The sequence below is a fragment of the Mobula birostris genome, chromosome 13, assembly GCF_030028105.1.
Source record: "Mobula birostris isolate sMobBir1 chromosome 13, sMobBir1.hap1, whole genome shotgun sequence".
Lineage (NCBI taxonomy): Eukaryota > Metazoa > Chordata > Chondrichthyes > Myliobatiformes > Myliobatidae > Mobula > Mobula birostris.
In genome coordinates, this window is record NC_092382.1 from 8,533,003 (window position 1) to 8,546,434 (window position 13,432).

At 46.4% G+C, this 13,432-nt stretch overlaps 1 protein-coding gene across 1 annotated transcript; it reads left to right on the forward strand.

Annotated features, from left to right (window-relative positions):
* The first annotated feature begins 816 nt into the window (after positions 1-816).
* Positions 817-9,385, forward strand: LOC140208340 (uncharacterized). The gene is made up of 2 exons (XM_072276936.1): positions 817-883; positions 6,609-9,385. Exon 2 carries the CDS (start codon positions 7,016-7,018, stop codon positions 8,402-8,404), a length of 1,389 nt encoding a protein of 462 aa, XP_072133037.1. The 5' UTR covers positions 817-883; positions 6,609-7,015; the 3' UTR covers positions 8,405-9,385.
* Positions 9,386-13,432: the final 4,047 nt, after the last annotated feature.

Sequence of the window (13,432 nt, forward strand, 5' to 3'; positions counted from 1 at the left end):
CCCGTCACTATTTCCACCTTCCCACCTCCCCCTCACCTGGATCCACCTCTCACTCCCCAGCTCTTGCCCCATCCCCACCCCTCACCTCTTTTCTCGGACTATTTCCCGTCCACTCTCAGTCCAGAGGGAGGGTCTCGGCCCGAAATGTTGACGGTCCATTTCCCTCCACAGATGCTGCCCGACCCACTGAGTTCCTCCGGCAGTTTGTTCTTTGGTCTGTGTGACCCGTGTTAGTGTGGGGAGCGGGATTTTACACCATATTCCCGGTACAGTCTCAACAAAACACAAATAATTGTCACTTTGCCCGGACCATCGGCCCCGCTCGCAGGGCAACAGTCTGCCGGTGTTTGCCCCCCAATGTGGTGAATCGCCACCACCGTGGGCTCAGACATTTCCACAGATGAGCCCCTCCTGTCCCCACCGGGACAAACATCCTGTCCGCCCCCTCTCTCACCGTCTTCATCCTCTCCCTCCCCGGGGAACCGGCATCAAACCGACGGGCCGAGCGGTCTCCTCCTACCTCTCAGCGACACATCAGACTCCGGCCGCAGGAGACGCTTCACAAACGCCCCAACTTCCCTCGGAGGGAAATGGAAATAAATCAGAAAGCGGACATTTACTTTGACGGTTGTCCCGCCCTGACGGAAAGTCCGGGAGACGGTGTCAGCAGGGGTAACGCCCTCTCGGGTCGTCCGCCTTCGCTATTGGCTGGAAGCAGTGATTGACACTGCTTCGTACCAATGGAAATAGCGCAGCGCGTGACTCCTATGTTGATAGTGGTGGGGGAGGAGCTGGTCACGTGATCAGTAGCCCAGCCGTTAAACCGACCAAGCTCGAGCTCACCAGCGCGCGGGGCACAAAAGGCCCCGGATGATCGGTTGAGGTAAGAAGGGATCTCCGGGTTGGGGGTCTCACCGGGCGGCGTTTTCAACACCGACTTCGGGTAGTTGCTGTGACTCCGGACTCCGTGACCCGCAATCCCGGGACAGTCCTGCTCTCTTCCCTCTCTCTCAGCCCCACCATCCGTACACGGGCCCCGGGGAGCTTCCGGCTGATGAGGGAATGGGAACCGATGGGTCTCTCAGACAGAGCTGAGCTCCAGCTGTCTAAATGCAAGGATCGGGAACTCGGAGAAAGGGAACAAAATCTTTTACATCAGCTGTTGTGAAAATCACCTTTGTTCTGCCTCCAGTCACAAACAAGAGAAAATCTGCAGATGCTGGAAATCCAAGCAACACCACAAATTGCTGGAGGAACTCAGCATTAGTACTCTTTTCCATAGATGCTGCCTGGCCTGCTGAGTTCCCCCAGCATTTTGTGTCTGTTGCTTGTTCCACCCCCTCTTGTTCTGGACTTTTCTACCCGTGAGAACATGTTTTGTCCCACTCTCTCTGGGTACATAATGATATCAAACACCTTTGTCCTGGGCAACAAGTAGCTTCACATCACAAATGTGCCAGACTCCAATGAGACAGACTACTGCCCTTCCCTTCATATTCATTGGCATTGCCATCACTGAGTTCACCACCGTCAGTCACCTGGGGGAGGGTTCAGGGGAAATATTTGTGTACAATACAGAAACTGGTGTTACCTGTGTGTATTGTGGTGATGCAAAAGTTGCTGGAGAATTTGCAAGTGGGAAGAAGTGGAGTGATATTTGGAAATCTGACTTTTAAGCGTCATTTAGCAAGCAAATGACACATGGACTGTGTGCAAAAGCTCTGGCAAGAAAATCCATCATTACCTGTTACAGGCCTGCAACTTAGGTTGTGTGAGAGTGTAGATGAACTTAAACAAACCCAGAGGAGATCAAAGTTCTTATAGACAGTGATTTGATAGCTGTTAAAATGAATACCTCTCTATATAAAATTCACTGTGCACATGTGGAAAAATTGCATAATACAAGCTTTATGTGCACACTGGTCATTACAAATTTGAGGGGAGATTGGTGGGAAGGTGGGGAGAGCTCCGGTGTCCCTGATGCCATGACGTACAAGATGTGCATCCAGCTGCAGCTTGTAACCCTGCAGTTTAAGGAGTTGGAACTTGAAATGGATGAATTCTGGATCATCCAGGAGTTGGAGGGGGTGATAGATATGACATGAAGAGAGGTGAGTTACACCCAAGGTGCAGGACGCAGGAAACTGGGTGAGAGTCAGGAAGGGGAATGAGGTTAAATAGCCATCGCAGAGTACTCTTGTGGCCATCCCCCACAACAACAGGTGGACCACTTTAGAAACTGTTGAGATTACCTGGCAGAGAAAAGTCAAAGGGGTGATAGGGGATTTGTTAGTGAGGGGAACAGAACAAGAGGGGACTAATATCCCAGTGGTAAGGCTCGCTAGTGCTAGTGTGGGGAGAGGGGGGGTGTGGTTAAAATAAGTTGTAGGGGAAATGGGAGCCAGAATGACAGAACAGATAGTGGAGAGGGTGAATTGAATTGAATTGACTTTATTACATACGTCCTTCATATACATGAGGAGTAGAAATCTTTACATCTCCATCTAAATGTTAAAAGTGCAATTCACAGTAATTTATAACAGATAGTTTATACATAGGACAGTCGATATAACATAGTTTACAATTGTATCAGCATGAATTAATCAGTCTGATGGCCTGGTAGAAGATGATGTCCCGGAGCCTGTTGGTCCCTTTGCTGTGGTACCGTTTCCTGGATGGGAGCAGCAGGAACAGTTTGTGGTTGTGGTGAATTGGGTCCCCAATATCCTTTGGGCCCCTTTTACACACCTGTCTCTGTAAATGTCCTGAATAGTGGGAAGTTCACATCTACAGATGTGCTGGGCTGTCTGCACCACTCTCTGCAGGTTCCTGCGATTAAGGGAAGTACAGTTCCCATACCAGGCAGTGATGCAGCCAGTCAGGATGCTCTCAATTGTGTGTCCCTGTAGAAAGACCTTTGGATTTTGGGCCCCATCCCCAACTTCTTCAACTATCTGCGGTGAAAGAAGTGCTGCTGTGCTCTTTTCACAACACAGCCGGTATGTACAGACCATGTACATGAAAGATGGCAAATGGAGTTTAATGCTGGTGAATGTGAGATGCTACATTTTGGTAGGATAATCAAAATAGGACATACATGGTAAATGGTAGGGCATTGAAGAATGCAGTAGAACAGAGGGATCTGGGAGTAATGGTGCATCATTCCCTGAAGGTGGAATCTCATGTGGATAGGGTGGTGAAGAAAGCTTTTGGTGTGCTGGCCTTCATAAATCAGAGCATTGAGTATAGGAGCTGGAATGTAATGTTAAAATTGTACAAGGCATTGGTAAGGCCAAATTTGGAGTATTGTGTACAGTTCTGGTCACCGAATAATCGGAAAGATGTCAACAAAATAGAGAGAATACAGAGATTTACTAGAATGTTACCTGGGTTTCAGCACCTTAGTTACAGAGAAAGGTTGAACAAGTTGGGTCTTTATTTTTTTGGGGCGTAGAAGGTTGAGGGGGGTCTTGACAGAGGTATTTAAAATTATGAGGGGGATAGATAGAGTTGACGTGTATAGGCTTTTTCCATTGAGAGTAGGTGAGATTCAAACAAGAGGACATGAGTTGAGAGTTAGGGGGCAGAAGTTTAGGGGTAACATGAGGGGAGTGGTAGAGTGTGGTAGCTGTGTGGAATGAGCTTCCAGCAGAAGTGGTAGAGGCAGGCTCGATATTGTCATTTAAAGTAAAATTGGATAGCTGTATGGACAGGAAAGGAATGGAGGGTTATGGGCTGAGTGCAGGTTGGTGGGACTAGGTGAGAGTAAGCATTCAGCATGGACTAGAAGGGCTGAGATGGCCTGTTTCCATGCTGTAATTGTTATATGGTTATATGTGAGATCCTTGGTGATGTTTATGCTGAGGAACTTAAAGCTGTTCACCGTCTTAACCCCAGATCCATTGATGTCAATAGGGATTAGCCTGTCTCCATTCCTCCTGTCGTCCATAATCAGCTCCTTTGTTTTTGTGACAATGAGGGAGAGTTTGTTTTCTTGACATCAGTCAGATGTTGTTCAGACCTCAGACAGAGTCAGCAATCAAATGGTTGAGCATGGTGCGATGAATGTGCTGAGCTGTGTATATCACAATGCAAGAAGCATCGTAGGAAAGCCAGATGAGCTCAGGACAGGGAATTATGAAGTTGTATCCATTGTGGGGACTTGGTTGCATCCAACAGTTTGAGGGATTTAGAGGAATAAATTTGTAGAGAGATTGCACCATGCCAAGATGCAAAGGTTGTTCCAGTAAGTGATTTTAACTTTCCACATATTGACTGGGACTCCCATACAGCAAAAGGACTAGATGGAGTAGAGTTTGTCAAATGTGCCCTTAATCTGTAATTTGAATTCCTGACGTAGAAGTGTGCAGTAAGCTGTTAGGAAATGATCCAGGGCTGGTGACAGAAATTAGTGATCATAATGCCATGAGATTCAAAGTAAATATGGAAAACGAGAGGTGTGCACCACGGGTTGAGATTCTAAATTGGAGAAAGGTCAATTTTGATGGTATGAGAAAGGCTCTGACAAGTGTGGTTTGGAACAGGCTGCTTTCTGGCAAAGGAGTACTTGGTAAGTGGGAGGCCTTCCTGCTAAAATAAAAGTTGAAAAGTTACAGGTGCAGGGAACCTTGCTTTTCAAGAGATATTGAGGCCAGGATATTTTGTTCCTCTAAATGCCTCAGACTGTTGGGTGCTACCAAGACGCATGAATGACAACAGTATCATGATTCCATGCCCTGAGCTCACCTGACTTTTTTTTTTAGTTGTCTGCTTTTGGTTTCTGAAAGTTTCCCAACAGGTTTTGGGTAAGTTATTGGAATGTATGTGCAGGAACCGGATATATACTGTAAGTATTTGGATAGGTGTGGACTGATAAAGGATAGACAGCATGGCTTTGTGCACGGTAGGTCATGTCTATCCAATCTTATAGAGTCTCTTGAGGAGGTTATGAGGAAAGTGGTTGAAGGCAAGGCAGTGGATGTTGTCTACATGGACTTTAGCAAGGCACTGGGCAAAGTCTCATATGGGAGATTGGTCAAGAAGGTTCAGTCACTCAGCATTCAAGATGAGATAGTAAATTGGGTGAGTCACTGTCTTTGGGAGAAGCCAGAGTGTGGTAGCACATGGTTGCCTCTCTGACTGGAGGCCTGTGACTAGTGGTTTGCCACAGGGATCAGTGCTGTATCTGTTATTGTGTGTCATCTATATCAGTAATCTGGTTGATAGTGTGGTTAACTGGATCAGCAAATTTGTGGATCACACCAAGATTAGTGGTGTCGTGAACAGCAAGGAAGACTATCATGGCTTGCAGTGCAATCTGGATCAGCTGGAATAATGGGATAAGAAATGCAAAATGGAATTTAATGGAGACAAGTGTGAGGTGTTGCATTTTGGTTGGACCTAGGTCTTACACAGTGAATGTTAGGGCACTGAGGATTGCTGTAGAAGAAAGGCATCTGAGAATACAGGTCTGTATTTCACTGAAAGTGGTGTCACAGTTAGATAGGGATGGAAAGAAAGATTTTGGCACGTTGGCCTTTTTGAACCAAAGTACTGACAACAATAGATGGATGTTCTGTTGACTTTGTACAAGACATTGGTGAGGCCTAATTTGGAGTATTGTGTGCGGTTTTGGTCACCAACCTACAGGAAGATGTAAAAGAGGTTGAAAGAGTTCAGAGAAGATTCACAAGGATTTTGCCAGGTCTGGAGGACTTGGGTTATAAGGAAAGATTGAGCAGGTCAAGACTTTATTCCTTAGAATGTAGAAGACCGAGGGGAGATTTGATTGTGATAGAGGGGTATAGATAGGGTAAATGCAAGCTGGCTTTCTCTACTGAGATTGGGCGGTACTACAACCAGAGGCCATGGGTTAAGGGTGAAAGGTGAGATATTAGGCGCACATGAGGGGAAACTTCTTCACACAGACGGTCATCCGGGTGTGGAATGAGCAGCCAGCACAAGTGGTGCATGCGAGCTCAATTTCAACATTTAAGAGGTTTGCATAGGTACATGGATGGTAGGGGTATGGAAGTGGGCAGTTTAAATAGTTCAGCACAAACCAGATGGCCCAAAGGGCCTGTTTCTGTGTTGTAATTTTCTGTGACTGTGACAAGAACCTGAAATAATACAAAAATTCACTCCAAGTCCTTTTAACAGCTGTGTGGACCAACCATTCATCTCAGCAGGAATTTTTTATATGGCGTTAAAACTGTGGCACTTTAAGTTAATAATACATAAAAGAAAATCCCAGATGCATGTCAAGAAAGACTATTTGTGAGAAGGTGTTTCAGTTACTGTGGGGCCAGGCATCCATGGGGCTCAGCAGGAACAGGGAATAATACCAATGGAGAGAGTCAAACTGAGCCAGGTCACAGATTGGAGATGGCAGAAATGCCCCATTCTTATAGAGACAGGAAGAGCATCAGAGAATTTGATGGTCACTCCAGATACCAGCACTGTGCCCATGCAGAAGATGATTTCTCTGTCCAACTTGGGTTGAACCTCACTGTAACAGTGTGATATCAGATCAAACCTTGGCAACTCAAGTAATCTCATCTGAAATGTTGTCCTACACCAATTGATGGATTTTGTAAATCTTTTTACAGGTTAAAAACGAGAAGGAATTTGCCTCCAGCAATCTCAAACACGGCACGCCAGTTTTGCTGTCCCTGTCAAGATATTTAAGAACTGGAGCAAGGGATCGACCATCGTTCCTGTTCAGACTGTGGGAAGGTATTCTCTCAGTCTTCTGACCGACTGACATGCCCATAACTTTCCAAGGGAAAGGCCGTTCACCTGCTCAGATAGTGGGAATGGATTCACTCGGTTATCTCAATTGAAGGTATATCAGCAAGTTCACACTGGGCAAGGCCATTCATCTGTTCTGTGTGTGAGAAAGGATTCAGTCGGTCTTCCCACCTGCGGACACACCAGTCAGTTCACATTGGGTAGAGGCTGGTCATCTGCTGAATTTCTGGGAAAGGAAAAAGGATTCACTCAGTCATCTAACCTAATGGCTCACCAGCGAGTTCAAACTGGGGAGAAGCCATTCACCTGCTCAGTCTGTGGGAAGAGATACACTGATTCATCCATCCTACAGAGACATCAGCGAATTCACACTGGGGAGAAGCCATTCACCTGCTCAGAATGTGGGAAGAGATTCACTCAGTCATCCGACCTACAGAGACATCAGCGAGTTCACACTGGGGAGAAGCCGTTCACCTGCTCATTCTGTGGGAAGAGATTCACTGATTCATCCACCCTACAGAAACACCAGCGAATTCACTCTGGGGAGAAGCCGTTCACCTGCTCAGAATGTGGCATGAGATTCACTGATTCATCCCACCTACAGAGTCACCAGCGAGTTCACACTGGGGAGAAGCCGTTCACCTGCTCAGTCTGTGGGAAGGGATTCACTCAGTCATTCACCCTACAGAGACATCAGCAAGTTCACACTGGGGAGAAGCCGTTCCCCTGCTTAGAATGTGGGAAGAGATTCACTAGGTCATCCAGATTACTGGCACACCAGTCAGTTCACACGGGGCAGAGGCCGTTCACCTGCTCAGAATGTGGGAAGAGATTCACTTGGTCATCCTGCCTACAGAGTCATCAGCGAGTTCACACGGGGGAGAAGCCGTTCGCCTGCTCAGAATGTGGGAAGAGATTCACTGATTCGTCCACCCTACAGAGACATCAGCAAGTTCACACTGGGGAGAAGCCATTCACCTGCTCAGAATGTGGGAAGAGATTCACTCGGTCATCCGATCTACAGAGACATCAGCGAGTTCACACTGGGGAGAAGCCGTTCACCTGCTCAGTCTGTGGGAAGAGATTCACTCAGTCATCCGATCTGCAGAGTCATCAGCGAATTCACACTGGGGAGAAGCCGTTCACCTGCTCCGAATGTGGGAAGAGATTCACTGATTCATCCCACCTACAGAGTCACCAGCGAGTTCACACTGGGGAGAAGCCGTTCACCTGCTCCGAATGTGGGAAGAGATTCACTTACTCATCCAACCTACACAGTCATCAGCGAGTTCACACTGGGGAGAAGCCGTTCACCTGCTCAGAATGTGGGAAGAGATTCACTAGGTCATCCGGACTGCTGGCACACCAGTCAGCTCACACGCGGGAGAGGCCATTCTCCTGCTCAGTCTGTGGGAAGAGATTCACTAATTTGTCCACCCTACAGAAACACCAGCGAGTTCACACTGGGGAGAGGCCGTTCACCTGCTCAGAATGTGGGAAGAGATTCACTCAGTCATCCGACCTACAGAGACATCAGCGAGTTCACACTGGGGAGAAGCCGTTCAACTGCTCAGTCTGTGGGAAGAGGTTCACTGATTCGTCCACCCTGCAGAAACACCAGCGAGTTCACACTGGGGAGAAGCCATTCACCTGAACAGAATGTGGTAAGAGATTCACCCGGTCATCCCACCTACTGGCACACCAGTCAGTTCGCACTGGGGAGAGGCCGTTCACCTGCTCAGAATGTGGGAAGAGATTCACTCACTCATCCAACCTACAGAGTCATCAGCGAGTTCACACTGGGGAGAGGCCGTTCACCTGCTCAGACTGTGGGAAGAGATTCACTCAGTCATCCCACCTACTGGCACACCAGTCAGTTCACACTGGGCCATTGTTATGAATCCCTAGGTTTCATTTTCTGTGGACTGTCATTTTAAGAGAGAGAGAGAGATTAAGAATGGAAATCAGTCTGACTTGCAGCTTGTTTACATCGCTCGCTGCTTGTTTTAACCGAGGACACAGATACTCAGAGTCAGATGGAGATGAAGGAGGAAAAATGGAAGGTTCGAAACAAGGGAACTGGTGGCCAAGGGTCACTGTTTAGAACTTTCCTCTGCCCACAAGGGTGGGTTAATTATCGATTCAGCGAACATCAAATGTGTGGTTGTCACCTCATTTGATCCATAGGAGTGGATCGGATTTGGGGTATCCTATGAAGACCACCTATGTGTTAACACTTGCCTGGGTGTGGTGTGGTAATTCACTTGAAGACGATACCCCTTGTGACAAGTCACTTCCTGTGATAATTCGTAAATGGATTTGGAACGATGACGGATAAAACCTGCAGCGACTGTTCTCTCGTTTTACCACCATGGAAACTTGAATTCACGTTATTGCCTTCTCTCGACATTTACCCTGGATTACAAATATCTCTCTCTCCTCAACTGCTCTGTGGTTGAACTGAACTTTCATAGTTCACCATCTCAAGACTCCAAGCTTTGTTTCCCCCGAGTTCAATAGTTTGGGAGTTATATTTACACACACGTACGCATAACACTGTTAACTTCTGTTTATCTTGCTTAAAATACTATATTGTTAGTAGATGCTAATAAAGATAGTGGATTTAACATCAAAACCAGACTCCAGGTGTAGTTTATTGCTGCTGGTTCGTTTCTAGAGCGTTATGGTTCATAAAAAAATTGGGGCCTGCATCCTGGATATGAACAGATTTGGGGGTGTATAGATTACTAACCAACTTCATTGGTGAAATCCCTTTTGATTTATTTGTGTGGCAGAAGCAATGGATGTTGATAGATGTCTGGAAGCGCCAACCTCTGAGGCACTAAAGGACACCAGAAGGATTGCGTTTTGAGTATTGCTGAAAGGTTAAAACTTGTGAAGGTGAAATCGACAATGAGGAGGTTACAGATGCAGAGGATAATAGCTGAACATTATGTATATGAGGGTGTGTTTAAAGTGGAGGAGTTGGAGGTGTTTCCTGAAAGTAAACCTAGTGAGCTTGGGCTCCCGTACAAGTTAGAAAAATTAAAGATGGAGGCTGTGGAACGGCAGAGGCAGGTTGAGGCTAGAGAGGCAGTAAAACAGAGAGAAGAGGCAGAAAAACAGGGAAGAAGCAGAAAGACAGAGGCTGTTCGAGCTGGAAAAGATAGAGAGATTGCAGCAAAAGGGTCTCGCGTTAGACTCTGGGGATAAGTTTGAGGCCAGTCGGAAAGTTAAATTGCTACCTCCATTTGATGAGGCAGAGGTTGATAAATACTTTCAGCATTTTGAGAAGGTTGCTCTGAGTTTAAAGTGGCAAAAAGAGGGTTGGCCCATTCTCTTACAAAGTGTAATTAAGGGGAAGGCTCAGCGAGCCTATTCTGCTTTGACTGTTGTTGAAGCAGCTGATTATGACATAGTGTAACAGGCTGTGCTCAGTGCTTATGAGTTGGTCCCAGAAGCATACAGGCAAAAGTTTAGAAATTTGAGGAAATCTGTGAACCAGACTTATATGGATTTGCTTATGAGAAGTTTGTGTGTTTTGACCGCTGGTGCACATATAAAAATGTTAATGATGATTTTAACAGCTTGAAAGATTTGGTTTTAACTGAAGAATTCAGGAGGTGCATCCCTGATGACATAAAGACGTACTTAAATGAAAAGGATGCTGCCACTTTGCAGGAGTCTGCTAGATTAGCAGATGTGTTTGCTTTAACTCATAAGGTTAAGTTTACCCAGAATAAGAGCTTCCAAAGGAGTAGCAGGGATAACCAGGGTAAACCAGAAATTGAAGTTGGGTTTAGTGACAAGAGTGAGGATGAAGGGAAGCAGTTGAAGGAGAAATATTCTGGTCTTTCTTGTTACTATTGTAAGAAAGCTGGTCATATGATGGCTAATTGTCCTGTCCTGAAGAAGAAAAAGGAAAAGGAGGCAGTCCCACATGCCTGTGATCAGTATGTTGAAGCACCTATAAACCCACAGGGTTCTGAACATTCTGTTGAGGCTCAGTTAAGGACTGAGAGGTCTGAATGAGTTAAGAAGGGATTCGATCATTTTATGTCAGATGGGTTTATATTAGTAATGGAAGGGTCAACCCCGGTACCAGTGAAAATTCTTTGAGATACTAGGGCTTCTCAGTCACTTATATTAGACAGTATTCTAAAGTTTGGTGATGAGACTGACATTGGTGAGGTAAATCTTATTAAAGGCATTGGGGGCAGCATTGTATCTTTTCCATTGCACAAGGTAACTTTACAGTCAGGGTTGGTTTCAGGACCTGTTAAGATCGGATTATGCTCCAGTTTACCGGTGGAAGATGTTACTTTGCTGATAGGGAATGACCTGGCAGATGGTAAGGTTGTTCCTGCAGTTCAGTTGACAACTAAGCCAACCACTGACGACCCACAGATGGATTTTAACATTTATCCTTCCTGCACAGTAACTCGAAGTACAGCTAAAAAGTCTGCCAATGCAGACGGTTCTGTGCAGCATGATTCTGATACCCATGATAGCCAAAGTTGGGATTCAGGTTATGATGACTTAAAACAGAGATCATCTTCCTTTTTCCCTTCTGCTCCACGGAACCAGACCCAATGCTAGAGACCGCATCGCCGTGGTCATCCTCTGTCAGGTCATCCCCCTCAACAGCATCTAAAACGAGATAACAATTACTGAGGGGGATGGCCACAGGGGTGCTCTCTGCTATCTGAGCTCTTCCCATCCCTTCCCTGACAGTCACCCACTTATCGATCTCCTGCTCACGTTCCATTATAAGCTGTAGATCATCAAGCCGCAGTTCCAGATCCCTAACACGTTCTCTCATCAGCTGCATCTCAGCACACCGGGCGCCGATATGGCCGTCTGGGAGACGGGAAGATTCCCGGAATTCCCACATCTTACACCCAGAGCAAAGTACTAACCCTGCAGACAGGCTCTGGTACATGTTTGTATGTTCAGTAAACATATTCACTGCTTAATTGCCTGGAGGAGGGAACGAGATGGGAAATGTCCAAATCTGCTGATAACACAGAAGCAAAGGAAGGAAATCTAATGACGACGTTCTGGTTCTGCATCAAGTAATTCAAAAGGCAGATTGTATTTTGGCCTTCACCGCACAGGGAGTGGAGATTATGTAACGGGCCTGTGTAGCTACTATTGCACAGGGTGTTAGTGAGGCCACATCTGGAATTCTATGCACAGTTTTAATCCCCAAGCAGAAAGAAATCTTAGAGTAGCTATGGAGCCAGCAGTGCAGTTTTACCAGTGTATTACATGGGATGATTTACCAGCAGAGGTGAGATGATTTGGCCCTGAAATTTAGAACATATTCACAAACGATAGGGTATTTATGAAGCATCTTCATAGAGTATCATATGATCAATCCGTGCACAGTACATTAGCTGTGGATATATGTTTTTACTATTGTGTTTTTGTGTTGCTTTGGAGCCGGAGTAATAACTATTTCGATCTCATTTACACTTGTCTGTTGGAAATGGAATTAAACAACCTTGAATCTTGAATAAACATTTCAGCAGTCTGCAGCGTCACATTTCTGTCTCTCAGCGTTACTGCGGCAGAGCACCACCCGGTGACAACAGAGTCCACAAATCAGGGGCTCCTGTTATTGTGGCAAATCACCACCAAGTGGAAGTGCTGTCCAGAAAAGAGAGAGGTTTACAGCAATAAGGAGGGGTGTAGGGGGCTGGAAGCCAACTCTGCAAGTGGATGAAGTTCTAGACCTGCCCCAAACCACTCTCCTCACCACTAGACAGGGTCCCAAACAGGGGTCATCTACTGTTTCCAGTTTTCCACGTGTGTCCTCCTCGACATTAGTGAGACCCAATGTACTCTCTGCATTCTGCACTCTGTCCCGATGAGATTCTGCAGGTGTTGGAGATGCAGAGTAAGAAACACAAGATGTTGGAGGAAGTCAGGAGGTCAGGTAGCTTCTATAGAGGGGGATAAAGCAAAACAGAGATTTCCTGCCGAGACCCTTCATCAGGACTGGAAGTGGGGAGAAGCTGGAACAAGATGATGCGGGGAGTGGAAGAGTCCAAGCTGGTAGATGGTAGGTGAAGCCAGGTAAGAGTGAAGGTGAGTGGGTGGGGGAGGTGGGAGATGAAGTGAGACGCTGAGAGGTGGGAGGTGGAAAATGCAAAGGACTGAAAAGAAGGAATTTGATAGGATAGGAGAGCGGACCATGGGGAAAAGAGGAAGTAAAAGAGGAACCAGAGGGAGACGGTCCACAGTGGAGAAGAGAGAAGTGGGGAGACAGAATGGAGGAGACGGGTGTGTGTGTTGATGAAAGGAAAAGGAAGAGGTAGAAGTTAAAGATATCGATGTTCATGCCATCGGGTTGTAGACTACCCGGATGTAATATGAGGTGTTGCTCCTTTAACCTGAGAGTGGACTCATCGAGTTAGTTAAACGATGAACCGGAAGGGAGAGCGGATTAATAATTTTCCCCTGGCATCCCTATTAAATCAATCCTCTCTCACCTTGAACCAGTGCCGTCTGGTTGTTGGTTCCACAAAAGTGGGGAAAAGGACTGCGCACGTTCCCCAGTTCTGGACACTCAGGGTTTGGAACACTTGCATCATGTCAGCCTCAATCTCCTGCACTTCAAGGTGTGAAGTCCCAACCTGCCCAGCCTCTCTCCAGAACTCAGTCCCTCGAGTACCGG

Excerpts from the sequence above, each read along its gene's own strand:
- LOC140208340 (XM_072276936.1), top strand. The coding sequence starts at position 7,016 with ATGGCTCACCAGCGAGTTCAAACTGGGGAGAAGCCATTCACCTGCTCA.